Source organism: Somniosus microcephalus, chromosome 26, assembly GCF_052327205.1.
Source record: "Somniosus microcephalus isolate GS21.2 chromosome 26, FLI_Smic_1.0, whole genome shotgun sequence".
In the NCBI taxonomy this organism is placed as follows: domain Eukaryota; kingdom Metazoa; phylum Chordata; class Chondrichthyes; order Squaliformes; family Somniosidae; genus Somniosus; species Somniosus microcephalus.
In genome coordinates this window covers 775,200-802,139 of record NC_141012.1, presented here as the reverse complement: position 1 = coordinate 802,139, position 26,940 = coordinate 775,200, and the positions used below count along the sequence as shown (strand labels likewise).

At 47.9% G+C, this 26,940-nt stretch overlaps 2 protein-coding genes across 13 annotated transcripts in view; one reads left to right on the top strand and one right to left on the bottom strand.

Moving 5' to 3' along the window:
* The window catches only part of LOC147100184 (rho guanine nucleotide exchange factor 12-like), a 278,585-nt gene that overhangs the window by 242,438 nt on the left and 9,207 nt on the right, over positions 1–26,940 (top strand). For 11 of the 12 annotated variants that reach the window (XM_085967602.1, XM_085967601.1, XM_085967596.1 and 8 more), the window contains 4 exons: positions 2,086–2,514; positions 2,896–3,155; positions 12,364–12,427; positions 19,627–21,589. In XM_085967602.1, the coding sequence (XP_085823728.1) occupies positions 2,086–2,514; positions 2,896–3,155; positions 12,364–12,427; positions 19,627–19,637 (764 nt within the window). In that variant the 3' untranslated portion in view covers positions 19,638–21,589. Of the gene's footprint in view, positions 1–2,085; positions 2,515–2,895; positions 3,156–12,363; positions 12,428–19,626; positions 21,590–24,460; positions 24,612–26,940 lie in introns of those variants that run through there. The other variant, XR_015073688.1, reaches the window with a different exon arrangement.
* tecta (tectorin alpha) overlaps positions 22,185–26,940 on the bottom strand; it is a 97,628-nt gene continuing 92,872 nt past the window's right edge. The window contains exons 23-25 of the mRNA XM_085968215.1: positions 24,945–25,035; positions 23,202–23,321; positions 22,185–22,579 (exon numbers count right to left, since the gene is read on the bottom strand). Of these exons, the coding sequence (XP_085824341.1) occupies positions 22,479–22,579; positions 23,202–23,321; positions 24,945–25,035 (312 nt within the window). The 3' untranslated portion in view covers positions 22,185–22,478. The remainder of the gene's footprint in view (positions 22,580–23,201; positions 23,322–24,944; positions 25,036–26,940) is intronic.

Here is a 26,940-nt window from a genome sequence, read left to right as displayed (position 1 = left end):
TTTGGACCATTTGCTGAAATGCAGCTGTGTACGATAAGTTTGTGTCCATTGCATTGCCTGCCAGGTGTGGATCCCACTCCCTGCATGTCTACAGCCAGGGGCTTGGCTTTAAACTTAAAATCTCCAGTTCAGGGATTGAATACTTGACTGTGTAGCTGCCGAGTATTGAGCTGGCAAAGATCTAACGGTAAATAATTCTTGCATTTGAAAATGTCTCCTGACTAATGTAAGATTCCTGGCGTAGGGTACTTAAGCATCCTAGGGTACTTAAGGAAGTGGCCCTAGAAATAGTAGATGCATTGCTGATCATCTTCCAACATTCGATGGAATCTGGAACAGTACCCATGGATTGGAGGGTAGCTGATGTTACCCCACTATTCAAAAAAGGTGGTAGAGAGAAAACGGGGAATTACAGACCGGTAAGCCTGACATCGGTAGTGGGGAAAATGCTAGAATCCATTATAAAAGATGTAATAGCAGAGCACTTGGAAAGCAGTGACAGGATCGGACAAAGTCAACATGGATTTACAAAAGGTAAATCGTGCTTGACTAATCCACTGGAATTTTTTGAGGATGTAACTAGTAAAATAGATAAGGGAAAACCAGTGGATGTGGTGTATTTGGACTTTCAGAAGGCTTTTGATAAGGTCCCACATAAGAGATTAGCGTGTAAAGTTAAGGCACATGGGATTGGGGGCAAGGTATTGACTTGGATAGAGAACTGGTTGGCAGATAGAAAGCAAAGAGTTGGAGTAAACGGGTCTTTTTCCAAGTGGCAGGCAGTGACTAGTGGGGTACCGCAGGGATCGGTCCTTGGACCCCAGCTATTCACAATATATATTAATGATCTAGACAAGGGAACTAGATGTAATATCTCCAAATTTGCAGATGACACAAAGCTGGGTGGACGTGTGTGCTGTGAGGAGGATGCCAAGAAACTACAGGATGATTTGGACAGGTTGGGTGATTGGGCAGAAGCATGGCAGATGCAATATAACGTGGATAAATGTGAGGTTATCCACTTTGGTGTCAAAAACAGGAAGGCAGATTATTATCTGAATGGCAATAGGTTGGGAGAAGGGGAAGTGCAACGAGACCTGGGTGTCCTTGTGCACCAGTCGCTGAAGGTAAGCATGCAGGTGCAGCAGGCGGTTAAGAAGGAATGGTATGTTGGCCTTCGTAGCGAGAGGGTTTGAGTACAGGAACAAGGATGACTTGCTACAGTTGTACAGGGCCTTGGTGAGACCACATCTTGAGTATTGTGTGCAGTTTTGGTCGCCTTATCTGAGGAAGGATATTCTTGCCATGGAAGGAGTTCAGCGAAGATTCACCAGGCTGATACCTGGGATGGCAGGAATGACGTATGAGGAGAGATTGGGTTGATTCGGCTTGTACTCGCTGGAGTTTAGAAGAATGAGAGGGGATCTCATTGAAACTTATAAAATTCTGGCAGGACTGGACAGACTAGATGCAGGGAGGATGTTCCCGATGGTTGGGGAATCCAGAACCAGGGGTCACAGTCTAAGGATAAGGGGTAAGCCTTTTAGGACAGAAATGAGGAGGAATTTCTTCACCCAGAGAGTGGTGAACCTGTGGAATTCTCTACCACAGAAGGCAGTAGAGGCCAATTCATTAAATATATTCAAGAAGGAGTTGGATATATTTCTTAAGGCTAAAGGGATCAAGGGATATGGGGAGAAAGAAGGTACCGGGTACTGAACTTGGATGATCAGCCATGATCGCATTGAATGGCGGAGCAGGCTCGAGGGGCCGAATGGCCTACTCCTGCTCCTATCTTCTATGTTTCTATATTTGATTGACAGCAGCGTTCAACATGGTGAGAATGTGGAACTCGTTACCACAGGGAGTGGTTGAGGTGAATAGCATCGATGCATTTAAGGGGAGGCTAGATAAAGCACATGGGGGGAGAAGGAACTAGAAGGATATGCTGCTAGAGTTAGACGAGGAAGGATGGGAGGAAGCTTGAGTGGAGCCTAAACGCCATCATAGACTGGTTGGGCCGAATGGCCTGTTTCTGGGCTGTATATTCTATGTAATTCTTTATAATTCTCTCCCTCTCCATAGTTCATTCCTTGAAGCAACTGTTGTCCCTTCACATGCTGAATTCAGAAGATGACGTCAGTGATGGAGTCTCAATTCAGCACCTTCCAGAGGAGGACAGTCTTCTGGCGCCGGACTATGCAGTGTGTTGTCATGGTGAGGCACCCAACAAGGCTCTGCAGCATCAGCTAGAGTTCACCAATGGGACACTGGAAGAGACAGAGGCTGAAACAAGTGTGAGTGAAAGGACTAAACTTTCCCGTCAACACACACTGGAGACAGGTCACACTGAACGTACCGCAACTGAAGAGCACGGCCCAGACTCAGCAGCGGATGATGGCGGAGAAAGGTTCTATGATGCCCCAGAAGATCATGCAGATGAACATCGGTCACAAGAGAACAGTCCATGCCCAAACAGAGACGAGGGGGCAAAGTCACAAGCACATGCATCAGGTTAGTTACAGGCATGTCCGCCTCCTGCAACTAGTGTCCATTCTCGGTGGAGCTGTGCTGATCCCGACAGGAATTTTGTTCCCCATGTTGTTCAGGAGGGGAGGAGGATCCCAGTTCTGAATTTCAAAATGTTGTTCTTTGAGATGGCCGTAAGACTAATGATTTTGTGAGCAGTGTTTCTACACCACCAGCCCATTGGTTGGATTGTCTGGGTGATTCCAGTGAGATTGCAGAAAGTTACATAGCTTACCATAAACTATCGATTTACATGGTTATAAAGCGGGGCTCCTGGGTCTATCCTGCACTTTAACAGGGATTCTTCAACCTGAGATCCTCAGAGCTATTGCTGCCCTTTATTAAAGTCTTTGTTCATTTTGACAGGAAATTACCTAACCCTGGACGGATTTCCGCAGATAGAGGGGAGCTCCACTGATGAAACTGACATGTCTACGCTTCCGTCTGAATGTTCTGTGGATTGTACCGCTCAAAGAACAGAGGCGAGGGAGAACTGTGGTGCGATTGGTCCGTGTAATGCAGAGGAGCCAGAGACAGAAATCAAACAGCTACTTCCTTCATTGGAGGTGCGGAACCAAATCCTCCAATTCATTCACAGCATTGAGGCTGATCTGAAACATCTGAAGGTAAGGCACTGACTGGAGATCTACCCAATCAGCATAGAGTCCGCCCAGTTCCACCTGACCCTCGGCAGGACACTGTTACACCCCATCGTACAGCTGGGTTCTAACTCCTGTGATGGGGCTGGTGGATTTTCTCACTGTCTGTGTGACTCTGGGAATGGGCCAGTGTTTCTGTAGTTCGTGATTATGTGCACAAATGTTCTTGTGTGTTTATAAACTAGCATTAAGAGGAACGGGAGTGGAGTCATTATAGACTGCGGGAGGGGCCCTGAATCAGATGCCCAGAGTGGGTTTCTGGTTGAAAGCTGCAGGTGGCGAGAGCTCTGGTTTCAATCTGTAACTGAGGCTTTCCTTTTGTTGGGCTTCTTCGATTCTTTTCTCTTTTTTTCTAAAAAAAAAGATCGAGGGGTGACCTGATAGAGGTCTTCAAAATGATGAAAGTGTTCGATAGGTTAGACGTAGAGAAGATGTTTCCCTCCTGAATTAGGGGTCATAAATATAAGATAGTCACTAATAAATCCAATATGGAATTCAGGAGAAACTTCTTTATTCGGAGAGTGATGAGAATGTGGAACTCACTACCGTAAGAACGTGAGAAATAGGAGCAGGAGTCGGCCATTTGGCCCTTCGAGCATGCTCCACCATTTAATAAGATCATGACTGATGTTTCATCTCAACTCCACTTTCCTGCGCTATCCCCCTATCTCTTGGTTCCTTTAGTATCCAAAAATCTATCGACCTCTGTCTTGAATATACTCAACGACTGAGCATCCACAGCCCTCTGGGGTAGAGAATTCCAAAGATTCACAACCCTTTGAGTGAAGACATTTCTCCTCATCTCAGTTCTAAATGGCTAACCCATTATTCTGAGACTGTGACCCCTGGTTCTAGACTCCCCAGCCAGGGGAAACATCCTCCCTGCATCTACCCTGTCAAGCCCTTTAAGCATTTTGTATGTTTCAATGAGATCAACTCACATTCTTCTAAACTCTAGGGAATATAGGCCTAGTCTACTCAATCTCTCCTCATAGGACAATCCCCTCATCCCAGGAATCAGTCTGGTGAACCTTCGTTGCACTCCCTCTAAGGCACACAGTACTCCAGGTGTGGTCTCACCAAGGCCCTATCTAATTGCAGTAAGATGGCTTTAATCTTATACTCAAATCCTCTTGTAATAAAGGCCAACCCCAAAGCCTTTTCACCATCTACAAGGCACAAGTAAGGAGTGTGATGGAATACTCTCCACTTGCCTGGATGAGTGCAGCTCCAACAATACTCAAGAAGCTCGACACCATTCAGGACAAAGCACCCCATCCACCACCTTAAACATTCAGTCCCTCCACCACCGGCGTACCATGGCTGCAGTGTGTACCATCTACAAGATGCACTGCAGCAACTCGCCAAGGCTTCTTCAGCAGCACCTCCTGAACCCGCGACCTCTTCCACCGAGAAGGACAAGGGCAGCAGACGCATGGGAACACCAGCACCTCCAAGTTCCCCTCCAAGTCACACACCATTCTGACTTAGAAATATATCACCGATCCTTCATCGTCGCTGGGTCAAAATCCTGGAACTCCCTCCCTAACAGGTAGGAAGGGGGATGAGGTCCTGCATCAAGAATTTAGGGAGCTAGGTAACAGATTAAAGAGCAGGACCTCAAAGGTTGTAATCTCTGGATTACTCCCAGTGCCACGTGCTAGTGAGTATAGGAATGGGAGGATAGAGCAGATGAATGCGTGGCTAAAGAGTTGGTGTAGGGGGGAGGGTTTTACTTTCCTGGATCACTGGGCCTGCTTCTGGGAAAGGTGGGACTTGTACAAGTCGGACGGGTTGCACCTGAACCAGAGCGGGACAAATATCCTTGCGGGGAGGTTTGCTAGCACTGTTGGGGGGGGTTTAAACTAACTTGGCAGGGGGATGGGATACAGAGGGGAGCTGAAATAGGGGGTGATGTGTTGCCAATTATAGAGAAAAAAACAAGTCAGCTTGGTAGACAGGGCAAATATATAAGGGCAAGGCTGGATGGCATCTATTTTAATGCAAGGAGTCTTGCAAGTAAGGTGGATGAACTGAAGGTGTTGATAAACACATGGGAGTATGATATTGTTGCTATCACGGAGACATGGTTGAGGGAGGGGCAAGACTGGCAGCTCAATATTCCGGGGTACAGAATCTTCAGGCGAGACAGAGGGGGAGGTATAAGAGGAGGGGGTGTCGCAATATTAATTAAGGAGTCAATTACTGCAGTAAGGAGGGATGATATATTAGCAGGTTCCTCTAATGAGGCCATATGGGTGGAGCTTAAAAACAAAAAGGGGGCAAGCACTTTGCTGGGAGTGTACTATAGGCCTCCAAACAGTCAGGGGGAGATAGAGGAACAGATATGTAGGCAAATCTCAGAGGAATGTGCAAATAATAGGGTAATAATAATGGGGGATTTCAACTTCCCCAATATTAACTGGGATAGTCAGAGTGTGAAAGGCTCAGAGGGTGTAGAATTCTTAAAGTGCATCCAGGAGAGCTTTTTGAGCCAGCATGTAGAAAGTCCTACAAGAGAGGGGGCGGTACTGGACCTAATTCTAGGAAATGTGGCCGGCCAAGTGGAAAAAGTGCTAGTAGGTGAGCACTTTGGTGACAGTGACCATAATATGGTAAGATTTAAGGTGGTCATGGAAAAGGACAGGGATGGGCCGGAAATAAAGGTTCTAAATTGGGGGAAGGCCGATTTTAATAGGATAAGGCAGGATCGGGCCAAAATGGACTGGGATCAGCTACTTGTAGGAAAATCCGCATCAGAGCAATGGGAGGCTTTCAGAAGGGAGATTGGGATCATACAATGGCAACATGTTCCCGTAAAGGTCAATGGTGGTTCCAAAAACCACAGGGAACCTTGGATGTCAGGGGATATACGAGAATGGATTAGGAAAAAAAGGAGGGCTTTTGGCAGATACAAAAGGCTAAAGACGGAGGAAGCCCTAGAGGAGTACAAAAAGTGCAGGGGGATAATTAAAAAAGAAATTAGGAGATCAAGGAGGGGCCATGAAATAACACTGGCGAGCAAAATAAAGGAAAATCCTAAGATGTTTTATAAGTATATTAAGGGTAAGAGGATAACTAGGGAAAAAATAGGGCCCATTAGGGACAAAAGTGGCAATCTGTGTGTGGAGCCGGAAGATGTAGGAGGGGTTCTAAATGAATTTTTTGCATCTGTTTTCACTATGGAGAAGGACGATGTAGACATAGAAATAGGGCGGGGGGACTGTGATATGCTCGAACATATTCACATCGAGAGGGAAGGAGGTATTGGCGGTTTTAGCTGGCCTAAAAATGGATAAATCCCCAGGCCCGGATGAAATGTATCCCAGGCTGCTGTGTGAGGCAAAAGAAGAGATTGCGGGGGCTCTAACACATATATTCAGGACCTCTCTGGCCACAGGGGATGTGCCAGAGGACTGGAGAACCGCTAATGTAGTACCATTATTCAAGAAGGGAAGTAGGGAAAAACCAGGGAACTACAGGCCAGTGAGCCTAACATCAGTGGTAGGAAAATTATTGGAAAAAATTCTGAGGGACAAAATTTGTCTCCACTTGGAGAGGCAAGGATTAATCAGGGATAGTCAACATGGCTTTGTCAAGGGAAGATCATGTCTGACTAATTTGATTGAATTTTTTGAGGGGGTGACTAGGTGTGTGGATGAGGGTAACGCAGTGGATGTGCTTTATATGGATTTCAGTAAGGCCTTCGATAAAGTCCCGCACAGGAGACTGGTCAAGAAGGTAAGAGCCCATGGAATCCAGGGTGCCTTGGCACATTGGATACAAAACTGGCTTAGTGACAGAAGGCAGAGGGTGATGGTCGAAGGTTGTTTTTGTGACTGGAAGCCTGTGGCCAGTGGGGTACCACAGGGATCGGTGCTGGGTCCCTTGCTGTTTGTGGTCTACATTAATGACTTGGATATGAATGTAAAAGGTATGATCAGTAAGTTCGCGGATGATACAAAAATTGGTAGGGTGGTAAATAGCGAGGAGGGTAGCCTCAGTCTGCAGGACGATATAGATGGGTTGGTCAGATGGGCGGAACCGTGGCAAATGGAATTTAACCCGGAAAAGTGCGAGGTGATGCACTTTGGGGGGGACTAACAAGGCAAGGGAATACACAATGAATGGTAAGACCCTAGGCAAGACGGAGGGTCAGAGGGATCTGGGTGTGCAAGTACACAGATCCCTGAAGGCGGCGGAACAGGTGGATAAGGTGGTAAAAAAGGCATATGGGATACTTGCCTTCATTAGCCGAGGCATTGAATATGAGAGCAAGGAGGTTATGATGGAACTGTATAAAACACTGGTTAGGCCACAGCTGGAATACTGTGTGCAGTTCTGGCCGCCACACTACAGGAAGGATGTGATCGCGTTGGAGAGGGTGCAGAGGAGGTTCACCAGGATGTTACCGGGGCTGGAGCGCTTCAGCTATGAAGAGAGACTGGGCAGATTGGGTTTGTTTTCCTTGGAGCAGAGGAGGCTGAGGGGGGACATGATTGAGGTGTACAAAATTATGAGGGGCATAGATAGGATGGATGCTGAGGAGCTTTTTCCCTTAGTAGAGGGGTCAATAACTAGGGGGCATAGATTCAAGGTAAAGGGCGGGAGGTTTAGAGGGGATTTGAGAAAGAACTTTTTCACCCAGAGGGTGGTTGGAGTCTGGAACTCACTGCCTGAAAGGGTTGTGGAGGCAGGAACCCTCACAACATTTAAGAAGCATTTGGATGAGCACTTGAAATGCCATAGCATACAAGGCTACGGACCAAATGCTGGAATATGGGATTAGATCAGACAGGGCTTGATGGGCGGCGCGGACACGATGGGCCGAAGGGCCTCTATCTGTGCTGTATGACTCTATGACTCTATGACTATGAACAGCACTGTGGGAGTACCTTCACCACACGGACTGCAGCGGGTCAAGAAGGCGGCTCACCACCACCTTCTCAAGGGCAACTAGGGATGGGTGATAAATGCTGGCCTTGCCAGCGATGCCCACATCCCATGAACGAATAATTTAAAAAAAAATTGCTTTCCTAATTGCTTGCTGTATCTGCATGTGATTCGTGTACAAGGACACCCAGGTCCCTCTGAATACCGACATTTCCCAGTCTCTCACCATTTAAAAAAATATTCTGCTTTCCTATTTTTCCTACTAAAGTGGATAACTTCACATTTCTCTACATTATATTCCATCTGTCATGTTCTTTCCCACTCAGTCGACCTGCCTATATCTCTCTGCAGCCACTTTGCATCCTCCTCACAGCTTACTTTCCCACTGAACTTTGTATCGTCAGCAAACTTGGATACATTACACTCTGTCCCCTCATCTAAGTCATTGTTATAGATTGTAAATTGCTGAGGCCCAAGCACTGATCCTTGCGGTACCCCGCTAGTTACAGCCAACCAACCTGAAAATGACCTGTTTATTCCTACTTTCTGTTTTCTGTCTGTTAACCAATCCTCAATCCATGCTAATATATTACCACCAATCCCATAACCTTTCTCCACCATCATTTGAAAATCCGAATACACTACATCCACTGGTTCCCCCTTAGCTACCCTATTGGTTACAACCTCAAAAAACTCTAACCGATTTGTCAAGCACAATTTCCCTTTCATAAATCCGTGTTGACTCTGCCCAATCATATTTTCTAAGTGCCCTGTTACCACGTCCCTAATAATAGATTCTAGCATTTTCCCTACTACTGATGTCAGGCTAACTGATCTATAGTTCCCTGTTTTCTCTCTTCCTCCTTTCTTGAATAGTGGGGTTGCATTTGCTACCTTCCAATCCACAGGGACTGTTAGAACCTAGGGAATTCTGGAAGATCAAAACCAATGCATCCACTATTTCTTTATTCCACATTATAATTTCTCCTGTCTCTGCCTGTAAGGGACCCACGTGTACTTTTGCCACTCTCTTCCTTTTTACATACCTATAGAAGCTTTTACAATCTGTTTTTATGTCTCTTGCTAGTTTACTCTTATATTCTCTCTTCTCTCTATCAATTTCTTGGTCATCCTTTACTGAATTCTAAAATCCTCACAATCCTAAGCCGCCTCCTTTAATCTAATACTATCATCACCTTCTCTTGTTAGCCACAGTTGGCTACTAATTCTGTGGGGTTTTATTCCTTAAAGGAATGTATATTTGTTGTGAATTATGAGCTAATTTTTTAATTTTTGCCATTGCTTATCTACTGTCATCTTTTTTAATCTAGTTTCCCAACCTACCTTAGCCAACTCACCCCGCATACCTATGTACTGTAGTTTGCTTTGTTCAGATTTAAGACCCTAGTTTCAGATTTAACTAAATCACTCTCAAACTCAATATAAAACCACATGGAGTGGTTGAGGCAAATAGTAGAGATGCATTTATATAGAGGGAACATAAAAACTGACTGTAAAAGCTTTTATAGATATGTGAAGAGAAAAAGATTGGTGAAGTCAAGCGTAGGTCCCTTGCAGTCAATATCAGGGGAATTTATAATGGGGAACAAAGAAATGGAAGACCAATTAAATACATACTTTGGTTCTGTCTTCACAAATCAGGACACAAATAACCTCCCAGAGATGTTGGGGGACATAGGGTCTAATGAGAGGGAGGAACTGAAAGAAATCAGTATTTGTAGGGAAATGGTGTTAGGGAAATTGACGGGATTGAAGGCCGATAAATCCCCAGGGCCTGATAATCTACATCCTAGGGTACTTAAGGAAGTGGCCCTAGAAATAGTAGATGCATTGCTGGTCATCTTTCAACATTCGATAGAACCTGGAACAGTACCCATGGATTAGAGGGTAGCGAATGTTACCCCACTATTCAAAAAAGGTGGTAGAGAGAAAACGGGGAATTACAGACCGGTAAGCCTGACATCGGTAGTGGGGAAAATGCTAGAGTCCATTATAAAAGATGTAATAGCAGAGCACTTGGAAAACAGTGACAGGATCGGACAAAGTCAACATGGATTTACAAAAGGTAAATCGTGCTTGACTAATCCACTGGAATATTTTGAGAATGTAACTGGTAAAATAGATATGGGAGAACCAGTGGATGTGGTGTATTTGGACTTCCAAAAGGCTTTCGATAATGTCCCGCATAAGAGATTAGCGTGTAAAGTTAAAGCACATGGGATTGGGGGCAAGGTATTGACTTGGATAAAGAACTGGTTGGCAGACAGAGAGCAAAGAGTTGGAATAAACGGGTCTTTTTCTGAGTGGCAGGCAGTGACTAGTGGGGTCACCGCAGGGATCGGTCCTTGGACCCCAGCTATTCACAATATAAATGATCTAGACAAGGGAACTAGATGTAATATCTCCAAGTTTGCAGACGACACAAAGCTGGGTAGGCGTGTGTGCTGTGAGGAGGATGCTGAGAAACTCCAGTATGATTGGGTGATTGGGCAGAAGCATGGCAGATGCAATATAATGTGGATAAATGCGAGGTTATCCACTTTGGTGTCAAAAACAGGAAGGTAGATTATTATCTGAATGGCAATAGATTGGGAGAAGGGGAAGTGCAATGAGACCTGGGTGTCCTTGTGCACCAGTCGCTGAAGGTAAGCATGCAGGTGCAGCAGGCGGTTAAGAAGGCAAATGGTATGTTGGCCTTTGTAGCGAGAGGGTTTGAGTACAGGAACAAGGATGTCTTGCTGCAGTTGTACAGGGCCTTGGTGAGACTGCATCTTGAGTATTGTGTGCAGTTTTGGTCGCCTTATCTGAGGAAGGATGTTCTTGCCATGGAGGGAGTGCAGCGAAGATTCACCAGGCTGATACCTGGGATGGCAGGAATGACGTATGAGGAGAGATTGGGTCGATTGGGCTTATACTCGCTGGAGTTTAGAAGAATGAGAGGGGATCTCATTGAAACTTATAAAATTCTAACAGGACTAGACAGACTTGATGCAGGAAGGATGTTCCCGAAGGTCGGGGAGTCCAGAACCAGAGGTCACAGTGTAAGGATAAGGGGTAAGCCATTTAGGACAGAAATGAGGAGGAATTTCTTCACCCAGAGAGTGGTGAACCTGTGGAATTCTCTACCACAGAAGGCAGTAGAGGCCAATTCATTAAATATATTCAAGAAGGAGTTGGATATATTTCTTAAGGCTAAAGGGATCAAGGGATATGGGGAGAAAGCAGGGACAGGGTACTGAATTTGGATGATCAGCCATGATCTCATTGAATGGCGGAGCAGGCTCGAGGGGCCGAATGGCCTACTCCTGCTCCTATCTTCTATGTTTCTATATTTAAGGGGAAGCTGGATAAGCACATGAGGGAGAAAGAAATAGAAGGATATGGTGATATGGTGAGATGAAGTATAAGCATAAACACCGGCTTGGACCAGTTGGGCCGAATGGCCTCTTTCTGTGCTGTATATACTATGCATTAATCCATTTGGCTGTTAGCTGCTGGGAATCTGCTGTGTTAACTGGCAGTCGGAGCTACTGAGGTGCCAGTGTCCCCGTAGACTTGGGCTTTCCATCTTCAGGGTCAGAGTGAAATAAAATCTGATTGTGGTCAGCTGGAGCACAGAGGCTCTGCCGCTTTCATCTCGCTGCATTCCTTAAATCCAGGCGTTCTGTTTCACTCGAGTCATTAAAGTGACAGAATGCAGATTCTGATATTTCCTGGGAATAGAATGGAAACTGTCTGCTTGAAATTGGGAATTGTAGGTGAAGGGGTTACGATTGGTGCTGGGCAGCACATGGGGTCACAGACTGAGCCTAGATAATGTTTGTCTGCAATTTCCCCACAAATGGAGTGCCGCTGTGTGAGGGAGTGTGGGTTAAGACAATTTCCGTAAGGAGAGAGGGAAATTGCGAAGAATGTCAGTGCACTCTGCTTACTGTTACAGATGTTGATGCTGGATCAATTGTTAATTTTAAATCTGAGATTGATAGATTTTAGTTAACCAAAGATAATAAGGGATATGGGGCAAAGGCGAGTATATGGAGTTAGGTTGCAGATCAGCCATGATCTCATTGAATGGCGAAACAGGCTCAAGTGGCTAAATCCCATTGTCCCAAATGGTAACTGGTCGCGGAACAGGTCTGTGACCTGACCGATAATGCAGAGTCTCGATGGGAGGGGGAAGCACGGAGGAAAAGGGCTGCACCCAATAACCTGACTCAGGTCAATAATCGTTTCTGAACCCATTCTCTGATTGTGATTTCAGGAGGTGGAGTTGGAATTTTACAGTCAGCAGGTCGTGGAGTCAGCAGCATCGCAAGAGCCAGCGGGTGAGTGTCTGATTCGCACTGCGCTCGCGCCCCGTCTCTGCGACCACATTCCGCGCCCCGTCCCTGCGACCACATTCCGCGCCCCGTCCCTGCGACCACATTCCGCGCCCCGTCCCTGCGACCACATTCCGCGCCCCGTCCCTGCGACCACATTCCGCGCCCCGTCCCTGCGACCACATTCCGCGCCCCGTCCCTGCGACCACATTCCCCGCCCCGTCACTGCGACCACATTCCCCGCCCCGTCACTGCGACCACATTCCGCGCCCCGTCACTGCGACCACATTCCGCGCCCCGTCTCTGCGACCACATTCCGCGCCCCGTCACTGCGACCACATTCCGCGCCCCGTCCCTGCGACCACATTCCCCGCCCCGTCACTGCGACCACATTCCCCGCCCCGTCACTGCGACCACATTCCGCGCCCCGTCACTGCGACCACATTCCGCGCCCCGTCCCTGCGACCACATTCCCCGCCCCGTCACTGCGACCACATTCCGCGCCCCGTCCCTGCGACCACATTCCCCGCCCCGTCACTGCGACCACATTCCGCGCCCCGTCTCTGCGACCACATTCCCCGCCCCGTCACTGCGACCACATTCCCCACCCCGTCACTGCGACCACATTCCCCGCCCCGTCTCTGCGACCACATTCCGCGCCCCGTCTCTGCGACCACATTCCGCGCCCCGTCTCTGCGACCACATTCCGCGCCCCGTCACTGCGACCACATTCCGCGCCCCGTCACTGCGACCACATTCCCCGCCCCGTCACTGCGACCACATTCCGCGCCCCGTCCCTGCGACCACATTCCCCGCCCCGTCACTGCGACCACATTCCGCGTCCCGTCTCTGCGACCACATTCCCCGCCCCGCCGCAGCGGCCGCATTCCCCGCCCCTGCGGCCGCATTCCCCGCCGCAGCGGCCGCATTCCCCGCCCCGTCACTGCGACCGCATTCCCCGCCCCGTCACTGCGACCGCATTCCCCGTCACACCACATTCCGCGCCCCGTCGCAGCGACCACATTCCCCGCCCCGTCGCAGCGACCACATTCCCCGCCCCGTCACTGCGACCACATTCCCCGCCCCGTCGCAGCGACCACATTCCCCGCCCCGTCGCAGCGACCACATTCCCCGCCCCGTCGCAGCGACCACATTCCCCGCCCCGTCGCAGCGACCACATTCCCCGCCCCGTCGCAGCGACCACATTCCCCGCCCCGTCACTGCGACCACATTCCCCGCCCCGTCGCAGCGACCACATTCCCCGCCCCGTCACTGCGACCACATTCCCCGCCCCGTCACTGCGACCACATTCCCCGCCCCGTCGCAGCGACCACATTCCGCGCCCCGTCACTGCGACCACATTCCCCGCCCCGTCACTGCGACCACATTCCGCGCCCCGTCGCAGCGACCACATTCCCCGCCCCGTCACTGCGACCACATTCCGCGCCCCGTCGCAGCGACCACATTCCGCGCCCCGTCACTGCGACCACATTCCCCGCCCCGTCACTGCGACCACATTCCGCGCCCCGTCGCAGCGACCACATTCCCCGCCCCGTCACTGCGACCACATTCCGCGCCCCGTCACTGCGACCACATTCCGCGCCCCGTCGCAGCGACCACATTCCCCGCCCCGTCACTGCGACCACATTCCGCGCCCCGTCGCAGCGACCACATTCCCCGCCCCATCACTGCGACCACATTCCGCGCCCCGTCGCAGCGACCACATTCCGCGCCCCGTCGCAGCGACCACATTCCCCGCCCCGTCACTGCGACCACATTCCCCGCCCCGTCACTGCGACCACATTCCCCGCCCCGTCACTGCGACCACATTCCCCGCCCCGTCACTGCGACCACATTCCCCGCCCCGTCACTGCGACCACATTCCCCGCCCCGTCACTGCGACCACATTCCCCGCCCCGTCACTGCGACCACATTCCCCGCCCCGTCACTGCGACCACATTCCCCGCCCCGTCACTGCGACCACATTCCCCGCCCCGTCACTGCGACCACATTCCCCGCCCCGTCACTGCGACCACATTCCCCGCCCCGTCACTGCGACCACATTCCCCGCCCCGTCACTGCGACCACATTCCCCGCCCCGTCACAGCGACCACATTCCCCGCCCCGTCACTGCGACCACATTCCCCGCCCCGTCACTGCGACCACATTCCCCGCCCCGTCACTGCGACCACATTCCCCGCCCCGTCACTGCGACCACATTCCCCGCCCCGTCACTGCGACCACATTCCCCGCCCCGTCACAGCGACCACATTCCCCGCCCCGTCACAGCGACCACATTCCCCGTCACAGCGACCACATTCCCCGTCACAGCGACCACATTCCCCGTCACAGCAACCACATTCATTGCTGTTTTATTCAGTTTGAAACGGAGTCCAGTTCTACAGCGTACTGCTTCTACAGAGTACTAAACTTGGGAATTTAGTGAGTGAGGGAATTCGATGAGGTGGGGGTAAGAGGTGCTGCTTGAGACATTAAAAAAAATATAAACAACTAGGGTTAAATTAGGACCGTGGGCTAAGTTACAGTAAAGACCTAAAGCTTATAACTAAATTTAATAAATGAAACAAGGTTATTACCTAGATTAAAAACTTAATGGACAATTGAGTATTTCAAAACTTGAAAGCCTAATTAGTTAAATAAAATACAATAGAGGTGGCAGGGCAGGTGATGTGTTACAGCTGAAGCATGTGGGAGCTGGTGGACCCCAGTGTGATCCACAGCGACCACATCTGCAGTAAGTGTCTGCTGCTTGAGGAACTTGGGCTCAGAGTTGATGAGCTGGAGTCTGAGCTTCAGACACTGCGATACATCAGGGAGGGAGAAAGTTACCTGGACACTTTGTTCCAGGAGGTAGTCACACCCCTTAGGTTAAATACTTCAGATTTGGTCCATGGTCAGGGACAGAAGGCTGCGACTACAAGTGAGGCAGGTATGGGGATCCAGAAGGTAGTATTGGAGAAGCCTCAGCCCTTGCACTTGTCCAACAGGTGCGAGGTTCTTGCAGCCTGTGTGGCCGAGAGCAGGGACCGCAGGGAGGATGAGCAAACTGACCGCAGCTCTGTGGTACAGGGGGCCATTCAAGTTGGGGGAGTAAAAAGGAATGTAGTAGTGGTAGGGGACAGTACAGTTAGGGGGATAGATACTGTTCTCTGCAGCCGAGAGCGTGAGTCCCGAAGGCTGTGTTGCCTGCCCGGTGCCAGGGTTAAGGACATCTCCTCGGGGCTGGAGAGGAACTTGGAGGGGGAGGATCCAGTTGTCGTAGTCCACATAGGTACCAACGACATAGGTAGGACTAAGAAAGAGGTTCTGCTGAGGGAGTACAAGTAGCTAGGAGCTAAATTAAAAAGCAGAACCACAAAGGTAATAATCTCTGGATTACTACTTGAGCCACGAGCAAATAAGATCAGGGAGTTGAATACGTGGCTCAAAGATTGATGTGGGAGAAATGGGTTTTGATTCATGAGACACTACCGGTACTGGGGAAAGAGGGAACTGTTCCGTTGGGATGGGCTTCACTTGAACCATGCTGGGACCAGTGTCCTGGTGAATCGAATAACTAGGGCAGTAGATAGGGCTTCAAACTAAATAGTGGGGGGGGAGGGTTCAGGTGAGGTGAAATTTAGAAAGTTAAAAAGAAAGGACAAGTCAATAGTGTGGGGTAATGATAGCCAGAGTGTGACAGGAAGGGACAGAGTGTACAAGCATAAGAGTGCACCAACAAATAGGGTCAGAGTTGATAAAAAGAAAAAATTGACGGCTCTTTATCTGAATGCACGTAGCATTCATAACAAGATAGACGAATTAACAGCACAAATAGAAATAAATGGGTATGATCTGATAGCCATTACAGAGACGTGGTTGCAAGGTGACCAAGGCTGGGAACTGAATATTATGGGGTATTTGACATTTCGGAAGGATAGGCAGAAAGGAAAAGGAGGTGGGGTAGCTCTGTTAATAAAGGATGAAATCAGTGCAGTGGTGAGAAATGATCTTGGTTCGGAAGATCAAGATGTAGAATCAGTTTGGGTGGAGATGAGAAATAATAAGGGAAAGAAGTCACTGGTGGGAGTAGTCTATAGGCCCCCTAACAGTAGCTACACTGTAGGACAGTATAAATCAAGAAATAATGGGGATTTGTAAGAAGGATACTGCAATAATTGTGGGCGATTTTAATCTTACAGATTGGACAAATCAAATTGGCAAAGGTAGCCTTGAGGACGAGTTCATAGTGTGTATTCAGGACAGTTTCTTAGAACAATACGTAGTGGAACCAACCAGGGAACAGGCTATTTTAGATCTGGTAATGAGACAGGATTAATTAATGATCTCATAGTAAAGAATCCTCTCGAGAAGAATGATCATAACATGATAGAATTTCACATTCAGTTGGATGGTGAAAAACTTGGGTCTGAAACTTAAATAAAGGCAATTACAAGGGTATGAGGACAGAGTTGGCTAAAGTGGACTTGGAAAATAGATTAAAAGATAAGACGGTAGATAAACAGTGGCAGACTTTTAAGGAGATATTTCATAACTCCCAACAAAGATATATTCCAGTGAGAAAGAAAGACTCTGAGAAGGATGAACCATCCGTGGCTAACTAAGGAAGTTGAGGGTATCAAATTGAAAGAAAAGGCACACAATGTTGTGAAGATTAGTGGTAGGATAGAAGATTGGGAAATTTTTGCAAAGGATGACTAAAAAAAAACAGAGGGAGAAATAGATTGAGAGTAAACTAGCAAAAAATATTTTAAAAAACAGTAAGAGCTTCTACAAGTATATAAAAAGGAAGAGAGTAGCTAAAGTAAACGTTGGTCCCTTAGAGGATAAGATTGGGGAATTAATAATGGGAAACAAGGAAATGGCAGAGACTTTGAACAAATATTTTGTATCTGTTTTCACGGTAGAAGACACTAAAAGCATCCCAATAATAGTGGAAAATCAAGGGGCAAAAGGGAGGGAGGAACTTAAAACTATCACTAGAGAAAAAGTACTAGGTAAACAAATGGGACCGAAGGCTGACAAGTCCTCTGGACCCGATGGCCTGCTTCCTAGGGTCTTAAAAGAAGTGATTGCAGAGATAATGGCTGCATTGGTTGTAATCTTCCAAAATTCCCTAGATTCTGGAGAGGTCCCAGCAGATTGGAAAACTGCAAATGTATCGTCCCTATTCAAGAAAGGAGGGAGACAGAAAGCAGGAAACTATCGGCCAGTTAGTCTAAGGTCTGTCATTGGGGAAAATGCTGGAATCCATTATTAAGGAAGTAATAGCAGGATATTGAGAATCATAACACAATCAAGCAGAGTCAACATGGTTTTATGAAAGTGAATTCGTGTTTGACAAATTTATTAGAGTTCTTTGAGGACGTAACGAGCAGGGTAGATAAAGGGGAACCAGTAGATGTAGTGTGTTTGGATTTCCAAAAGGCATTCGATAAGGTGCCGCATAAAAGGTTACTGCACAAGATAAGAGCTCACGGGGTTGGGGGTAATATATTAGCATGGATAGAGGATTGGCTAACTAACAGAAAGCAGAGAGTCGGGATAAATGGGTCATTTTCAGGTTGGCAAGCTGTAACTAGTGGGGTGCCACAGGGCTCCGTGCTGGGGCCTCAACTATTTACAATCTATATTAATGACTTGGATGAAGGGATCGAGTGTACTGTTGCCAAATTTGCTGACGATACACAGATAGGTGGGAAAGTAAGTTGTGAGGAGGACACAGAGTCTGCAAAGGGATATAGACAGGTTCAGTGAGTGGGAAAACATTTGGCAGATGGAATATAATGTGGGAAAATGTGAGGTTATCCACTTTGGTAGGAAGAATAGAAAAGCAAAATAGTATTTAAATGGAGAGAGACTACAGAATGCTGCGGTACAGAGGGATCTGGGGGTCCTCGTACATCAAACACAAAAAGTTAGCGTGCAGGTGCAGCAAGTAATTAGGAAGGCAAATGGAATCTTGGCCTTTATTGCAAAGGGGGATGGAGTATAAATGTAGGGAAGTCTTGCTACAACTGTACGGGGCGTTGGTGAGACCACACCTGGAGTACTGCGTACAGTTTTGGTCGTCTTATTTAAGGAGGGATATACTTGCATTGGAGGCAGTTCAGAGAAGGTTCACTAGGTTGATTCCTGGGATGAAGGGGCTGTCTTATGAGGAAAGGTTGAGCAGGTTGGGCCTATAATCATTGGAGTTTAGAAAAATGAGAGGTGATCTTATTGAAACATATAAGATTCTGAGGGGGCTCGACAGGGTAGATGCTGAGAGGATGTTTCCCCTCGTGTGGGAATCTAGAACTGGGGGGTATAGTTTCAGAATAAGGGGCCGTCCATTTAAGACTGAGATGAGGAGGAATTTCTTCTCTGGGGGCCGTGAATCTTTGGAATTCTCTACCCCAGAGAGCTGTAGAGGCCAAGTGATTGAATATATTCAAGGCTGCGATAGACAGATATTTGAGCTACAGGGGAGTCGAGGGTTATGGGGAACAGGCAGAAAAGTGGAGTTCAGGCCAAGATCAGATCAGCCATGATCTTATTGAATGGCGGAGCAGGCTCAAGGGGCCGAATGGCCAACTCTAGCTCCTATTTCTTATATGTTTTTATGAAATAGCACACTAGAGGCAGAAACCAAAAGATTAGGGTCTCCAAGTTATTGTGGAGAGAGGAGATTGCCCCTTGTTACTTTAGCCTGAAATATCAGGTCAATCACCGTGTTTCTTCTCCACCTCTCTGAGATATCAGTATAGAATGCCAACACACGCAATCACGACATGCCATCCCATTCACTATGGCCATGCGTGCACACACACACACCATCCCATTCACCACACACACGTTTCGGTTCATACACTTACACCTCCATGGATCCAATCCGATGCAGCTAGCTGCTATAGTGTTAGGAGAGAGCCTGAATTGTAACAAACTAATTACATTTAATAAATGCTAAAGGGAGTTGATAAAAGTTCATATCGTAAAATTGTTCCTTGTGGTGAACAATTTGAACACCAGGCACTCAGATTTTCATGAAAAGGATAATGGAATTGTGGAATAAAGTAGAAGTGGACAGAATGGATGGATTCACGAGACTGGTTTGAGGGATATGGTGAGAATGCGGGGCCGCGGGTTAGGTGGGGTCGAACTATAGTCCTGGCTGTGACTGTCACAATCTGTTCTCTTCACAGGAGACAGTTAATGTAATCTGATCGGAAGCGGAATCAAGCCAGACTCGGTGATGGAACGTGGGTGCTCGGATCTGACCCCTCGAAGCTCCTGCTAACTCTGGACTTCTGAGACATTTGTGGAACCGAATGTTGTTTCTGCAAATGCTGCTGATTTCTGCGTCATTTTTGGGACGGTGTGAGTCCTGCCGGTTGTCGGTGTACCGGTGAGTCATTCTGGTTATCGGCGTACCAGTGAGTCATTCCGATTATCGGTGAGTCCTGCCAGTGTATCGGTGAGTTGTGCCGGTTAACGGTGTACCGGTGAGTCCCGGATCGGTTAATACAATCGCCTTCCCTCGTGTACGCACATCTCTTTCGATTATAGAACTGATCTCATTCTCCACATCTCCAAAAACCAAATGTACAGAAATTCGGCAGAAAATCAGCTTAGAGTTTGAAGAAATCGAGATGTATTTATTTGTATCCACTTGCTATGATAAATGCAATCTTTTTGTTATAATAATTTTTATTTTCGTAGCCTGTATTAAGCTGATTTGCAGATTGAGATCTGGTCAATGCATGGCGTCCATGGGCTAGGTTCCAACACTGAGGGCAGTGGAATAGACAGCTGGGGTTTGAGAGAGAGAGAGAGTGTTACTAGACAGGGTGAGAGAGAGGGAGAGTTACTACACTGTGTGTGCGAGCGTGACATTACACAGCTGGTGTGAGGGAGAGTGAAGACATTACACAGTTTCATAGCTGCAGCAAAGTTCCTGTAAGCCGAGCCAGGTTGCAGACCCAGGGTAATATGTGCCATGATTATCCTGATAGAATCAGGGCTCTGGACCAAAGCTGTTTTATAGTGAAACCTTCGCTGAGGGAAAAGTAGCAGGTGAAAGAACAGGTTATTGCTTCCATCTGTCTGACGAGTGGCGAACTTTCTAACCTGTCTTCTCTGGACCTGCAGTTTCTTTTTATTGGCAAACACATTCACTCCTCACACCCACATCTCCTGGGCCGTCAGATCATGTGTTATTTTCTCAAATGCTTATTTCTCACTAATAGTGATGTGTTGGAACAACAAACAATTTGGTTACAAAAGAGCAAGCTGGTTTCTGAAACAAGGTGTTGGAAATGCTGATATCTTGGGCATTGGGTATGAGCAGCTCTGACTGCCAGGATTTTTGTTCTGTTCATGGAATCAATTGATTTGCATTTATAGCCTCACTTCCCTGAGAACCTTTCCTCCACAGCCAAAGTGGAGCCTCCTTTCCATTCCTGTATCGTGTTGCAGAAACAGCAGTTGTAACCAGACCTGCCCAGTTACTGCTGTTCCCACAGACCTGCAATGTCTAATTACAATTTCTGTCCCGCTCGATATAAACCCAGTAACTGATCTTGGACGTGGCTCTGAGGAGAAGCTTCATTTCTGTGAAGGCCATCAGTCTGCGAATAAGCTGGAAATTACCATCACATAGTTCTGAGCATGGACCCGTTAACAAGACACCCTGCCGCTGGATATCGGTTCCGACTCTGACTAAAGCAGACACTTTCAGCTCTCGAATGAGTTTCCTCAAACCATCGTTTGTTTGTCTGGGACCTCCAGTTCACAGATGATGCTGATTTAGTTTGAGTGTACGTGCTAACTCTGCGGATTGCCCCTGACGCGTGTACAGATCAGGTGAACTCCGATTGCTGCCCTGTACATCGCCCTGCGCAACGCACTAACCCCGCCTCCCCTAACCCATAGTTTTATTTGTCTCAAGTTTAGAACTTTGACACAGTTCATTTGGTTTTATCTAACTTTGTAAAATAGCATCTCGTTTAAGATTTAGCGATGACATTATGTTACTTGAAAAAAAAACATATAATTCTGTTTCTGGGATCTGGGTTTTAATGAAATGTTTCATTATAATTAAAATGTTTCAATATAATTAAAAAGCTTGTGGCGGAAAAATTTGCTTCTGTTACTTTTGACATTGTCCATGGTTTGTGATTTTTGAGTCTGACCATCTGCTGCTCGAAGCTGTGGCTGAGCAGTGCTCACAGACACTGACTCTCACTGGGGTACGATTCCACAGACACTGACTCTCACTGGGGTACGATTCCACAGACACTGACTCTCACTGGGGTACAGTTCCACAGACACTGACTCTCACTGGGGTACGGTTCCACAGACACTGACTCTCACTGGGGTACGGTTCCACAGACACTGACTCTCGCTGGGGTACGGTTCCACAGGCACTGACTCTCGCTGGGGTACGGTTCCACAGGCACTGACTCTCACTGGGGTACGGTTCCACAGACACTGACTCTCACTGGGGTACGGTTCCACAGACACTGACTCTCACTGGGGTACGGTTCCACAGACACTGACTCTCACTGGGGTACAGTTCCACAGACACCGACTCTCACTGGGGTACAGTTCCACAGACACTGACTCTCACTGGGGTACGGTTCCACAGACACTGACTGTCACTAGGGGGCAGTGTGGGGTGTCTGGGAGACTGGGTGTGTGGTTTCTGATTAGATGTGAAGATTAATGAACCTGAGATGGTTTGAATCAGAATGAGCCTACATTCTAATGCCAATAAATCCTTTATTTCCAAGTTGATTTTCCTAAACTCAACATTCAAAGGCTGAAATCCTAAAAGTCAGACCCGTCCACTCTGTACCTCAGGGTAAAAATCTGTTACACAATCTTGACATTACAGTACTTCACTACAGAAATAATATTTAATTCTTAAATAAAAGAAAACAAAATTAATCCCCCATTAATTCCCCAACAATACGAAAATGCAGTTGCTCCTTAAATTCTGGCCAAGTTCGCCACAGTCCTGCTTCCACCACCAATTCCTCCAGCTTCACTCTTGCTACAGGTTCGGGCCTTGTGTGTTTACTACAAGCCAGCCAAAGATCTGAGTGATGAGCAGAAGCAGAGGCAGCACGGCCGGCTCACTGGAGGCGCTTAAAGCTGCAGAGAGACAGAGATGGGAAATAGTAAACCTCACAGCAAAAAGAGTTCAATTCATCAGGGGCTATTCCGCCAATCAGCGCACAGTGAAGCTCGCCCAGTACCGTTGCCCCGAGATGGGCCTCTGGTTAACGAGCAGCCCCGTCAGCTGGGCCACTGTCGCAGTGTTTCCGTAACCTGCAGCCTGGCCTCAATTCAGTGAATCAATAATCAGAAGAAAAGTAAAAACAAATTTTAAAGCATCAAAAATAGAATAATTTAAAGCCCGTGGATCGAGTGTTTGCAAGAACCTGATCCCTTCCTTGGAGACAGAAACAGACAACCCTCGCTCCCAGGGACCTCGCACTCCCTGGCAACCAGCATTACTGAGGTGCCAGACAGAGCTGCAAAAGGCCAGGTTTTCTGTCCTGGCCAATCAGAGAAACCGATCTGGTCACCAACAGGGCAATCTGATGCCTCCGGCCAGTCCCACTTGCGGTTTTGTCAGTCATGCCCCCAACCCCTAAAATGGCGGTGATCCCTGAATTTAGGTGGGGTGAGAGACATAAGGCAGATGCGGTTTTGCCGTGACTTCAATTGGGCCAAAGCGAAGGTGAGAATAATTGATTTTTCTCCAGCCTACCTCGGCAGTGCTTCCCATCCCAGTGTAGGAATCCAGTGATGCAGCTGCAGACTGCCCGCTCCACCAGACTCGTGCAAATCTGTTCACATCCACCATTGTCCTCCTCGCACCAATCAGCTGCTGCACAACAGACGGGAAATGTCACAGCCAGTGATGTCAAGCTTTCCTCCACACCTGCAGAACACGAGTGGGCTGTCTAGGGTTCCCTTCCCATTGCACAGACCCTCAGCCACCCACTGTCCTGCACTAACCCTTGTACCACACACCTCGGCACCATGGGCTATACTGGCAGAGTGCGGAGAGCACCGTGATGTTCAGCGGCCCATGGTACAGACCATAAACACCACAAGTACAATATGGTTCTCTGCACCTGCTCAGCTAAACCCTCACCATGCCTTTATTATCAACATTCTCCTGCCAGGCCTCCCACTTTGCATCTTCCATAAACTTGAGCTCATCCAAAACTCGTATCCTAACTCGCACCAAGTCCCGTTGACCCATCACCCCTGTGCTCGCTGACCCGTATCCTAACTCGCACCAAGTCCCGTTGACCCATCACCCCTGTGCTCGCTGACCCGTGTCCTAACTCGCACCAAGTCCCGTTGACCCATCACCCCTGTGCTCGCTGACCCGTGTCCTAACTCGCACCAAGTCCCGTTGACCCATCACCCCTGTGCTCGCTGACCCGTGTCCTAACTCGCACCAAGTCCCGTTGACCCATCACCCCTGTGCTCGCTGACCCGTGTCCTAACTCGCACCAAGTCCCGTTGACCCATCACCCCTGTGCTCGCTGATCTACATCGGCTCCCGGTCTGGCTGCGCCTTGATTTAAAATTCTCATCCTTGTTTTCAAATCCCTCCATGGCCTTGCCCCTCCCTATTTCTGTAATCTCCTTCAGCCCCACAACCCCCCCGCCCCCCAATATCTGCGCTCCTCAAATTCTGCGCTCCTCAAATTCTGCCCTCTTGCACATCCCTGATTAGAATCACTCCACTATTGGTGGCCCTGCCTTCAGCTGCTGAGGCCCTAAACTCCGGAATTCCCTCCCTAAACCTCTCCACCTCTCTCTCCTCCTTTAAGACGCTCCTTAAAACCCATCTCTTTGACCAAGCTTTTGATCACCTGTCCTAACATCTCTATGTGGCTGAGTGTCAAATTTTGTTTGATTACGCTCCTGTGAAGCGCCTTGGGACATTATAGGCGCTATATAAATGCAAGTAGTTGTTGTGCCCTCTTGGGTGCCCCTTTCTTCACACAGGGTCAACCCTTCATTGAAAGACCTGCTGCCTCCAACAACCAAGTAGCACATCGGGCATTCCTTGTGGGGGCCATCATGGGGCAAGAGTCAACAGTCTCGGGCACACGAAGCTCAGCTTAAACCAGCCTCTGCCTGATCAGCTACACACGAGGTAAGTGAGCAGCTCTGTACCAAACCTAATTATCAGCACTCAATATGTCTCTCTGCCTCTTTTTCTGTAGCTTTTACTCTGCCTCTGTTTTTCTCTCTCGATCTCTGTTTTCCTCTCTGCCTGTTTCTCTCTCTCTGCCTGTTTCACTCTCTCTCTGCCTGTTTCTCTCTTTCTCTGCCTGTTTCTCTCTTTCTCTGCCCCAGTTTCATTTCCTCCTTTGTTGCTTTTACCCAGCAGGTTTCACACTGTTGAAATGACAGGAGCTGTGGCTGTTGTATAAACATTGCCAATGGCCCAAAGTGCAAAACACCCAGGCCCGACCATAAAACTAACCTCTTCTCCTGATGGGTCCAACAGAGATAATCTGCTCTTTTGCGAGCTGCCCATTGTAGTCAGAGAGCCTCCTGCTGTTAGTGGGACAGGTCTACAGGAAGCAACACAAAGATTTGGTCATTGTGTGTCTCAAGCACCGACTCCAGCAGAAAGTAGACAAATCGAACAGTATTTTCTTGCAGGTCCTTGTGTGCCCCTGAGTTCACTTGTGTGCAGTTTCTTTAATTCTCTTATTCCCTGTCCTTTCTGCTTGGAAATTTGAACCCCACACGGTCTGGCTCTGGTACTCCTAAACCAGTTACACTATACAACCTCACAGCAAAGTTACGTGAATGACTTGTCTCAGTGCCTTAGTTGATTGTTTTTCTGACAGGGCTTCGGTTTGACGACTCTACAATGCAGAACTCGCCTAGTACTGCACTCGAGTGTTACCTGGATTAGGTCCTGGTCCTGGAGTGGGACAATGTGGGCAGATAGGGCTCAGCTTCACAGACAAACATGGTTTGTTGCAGAGTCTGCACAACAGATGAACAGGTTTTCAAGTATGCTCGGTGTGATTGACAGGTGTGAAGCAGGCGAAGGATGGTGACCTTTGAGGGCAGCCAAATTTGAGGAGGACACTCCATAATCCCCCACGGTTGACAGTGTCGAAGGCCCTTTGTGCAGTTCCCTACATTTCTCTTGTAGTTGGCACGCGGTGAAGATCGTGTCCATTGTGCACCTTAGTGGGCGGAATCTGCATTGCTATTCTGGGAGGAGCTCTTCAGCCACTGGGAGAAGGTGATTGAGGAGGATTCTTGCGATGACTTTCCCCATGGCAGACAGCAGGGAAACTCCTCTGTAATTACCGCAATCGGACTTGTCACCTTTCTTAAAGATGGTCATAATTACGGCATCTCTGAGATCCCCTGGCATGCTCTCCTCCATCCAACATGCAAGCCGTGTTCCACCACAGACCCAATTCACGTATGGACCGGGGTCAAGCAAGGCTGTGTCATTGCACCAACGCTCTTCTCGATCTTCCTTGCTGCAATGCTCCATCTCACCCTCCGTAAGCTCCCCGTTGGAGGGGAGCTAATTTACAGAACAAACGGGAAACTGTTCAACCTCCGTCGCCTCCAGTCCAGATCCAAGGTTGCCCCATCCTCTGTCGTCGAATTACAGTATAGAGACAACGCTTGCGTCTGCGCACATTCGGAGGTCAAACTTCAAACCATCATCAACACCTTCACTGAAGCGTTACAAGAGCATAGGCCTTGCACTAAGCATCCGTAAGACAAAGGTCCTCTACATAGTACTGCCCCCCGATTATCAAAATCCACGATAAGGCCTTTGACAACGTGAACCACTTTCCATGTATGTAAAAAGAAAAAGATTAGTGAAGACAAATGTAGGTCCCTTACAGTCAGAAACGAGAGAATTTATAATGGGGAACAAGGAAAAGGCAGAGCAATTAAACAAATACTTTGGTTCTGTCTTCACGGAAGAGGACACAAATAACTTCCCACAAATGCTAGGTTACCAAGGGTCTAGTGAGAAGGAGGAATTAAAGCAAATTAGTATTAGTAAAAAATAGTGCTGGAGAAATTAATGGGACTGAAAGCTGATAAATCCCCAGGGCCTGATAATCTGCATCCCAGAGTACTAAAAGAGGTAGCCATGGAAATAGTGGATGCATTGGTTGTCCTCTTCCAAAATTCTATAGATTATGAAACAGTTCCTGCAGATTGGAGGGTGGCAAATGTAACCCCACTATTTAAAAAAGGAGAGAGAAAACCGGGAACTACAGACCGGTTAGCCTAACATCAGTAGTAGGGAAAATGCTAGAGTATTATAAAGGATGTGATAACAGGACACTTAGAAAATATCAACGGGATTAGATAAAGTCAACATGGATTTATGAAAGGGAAGTAGGTTTGTCAAACCTACTGGAGTTTTTTGAGGAGGTAACTGGTAGAATAGATAAGGGAGAACCAGTGGATGTGGTGTATTTGGA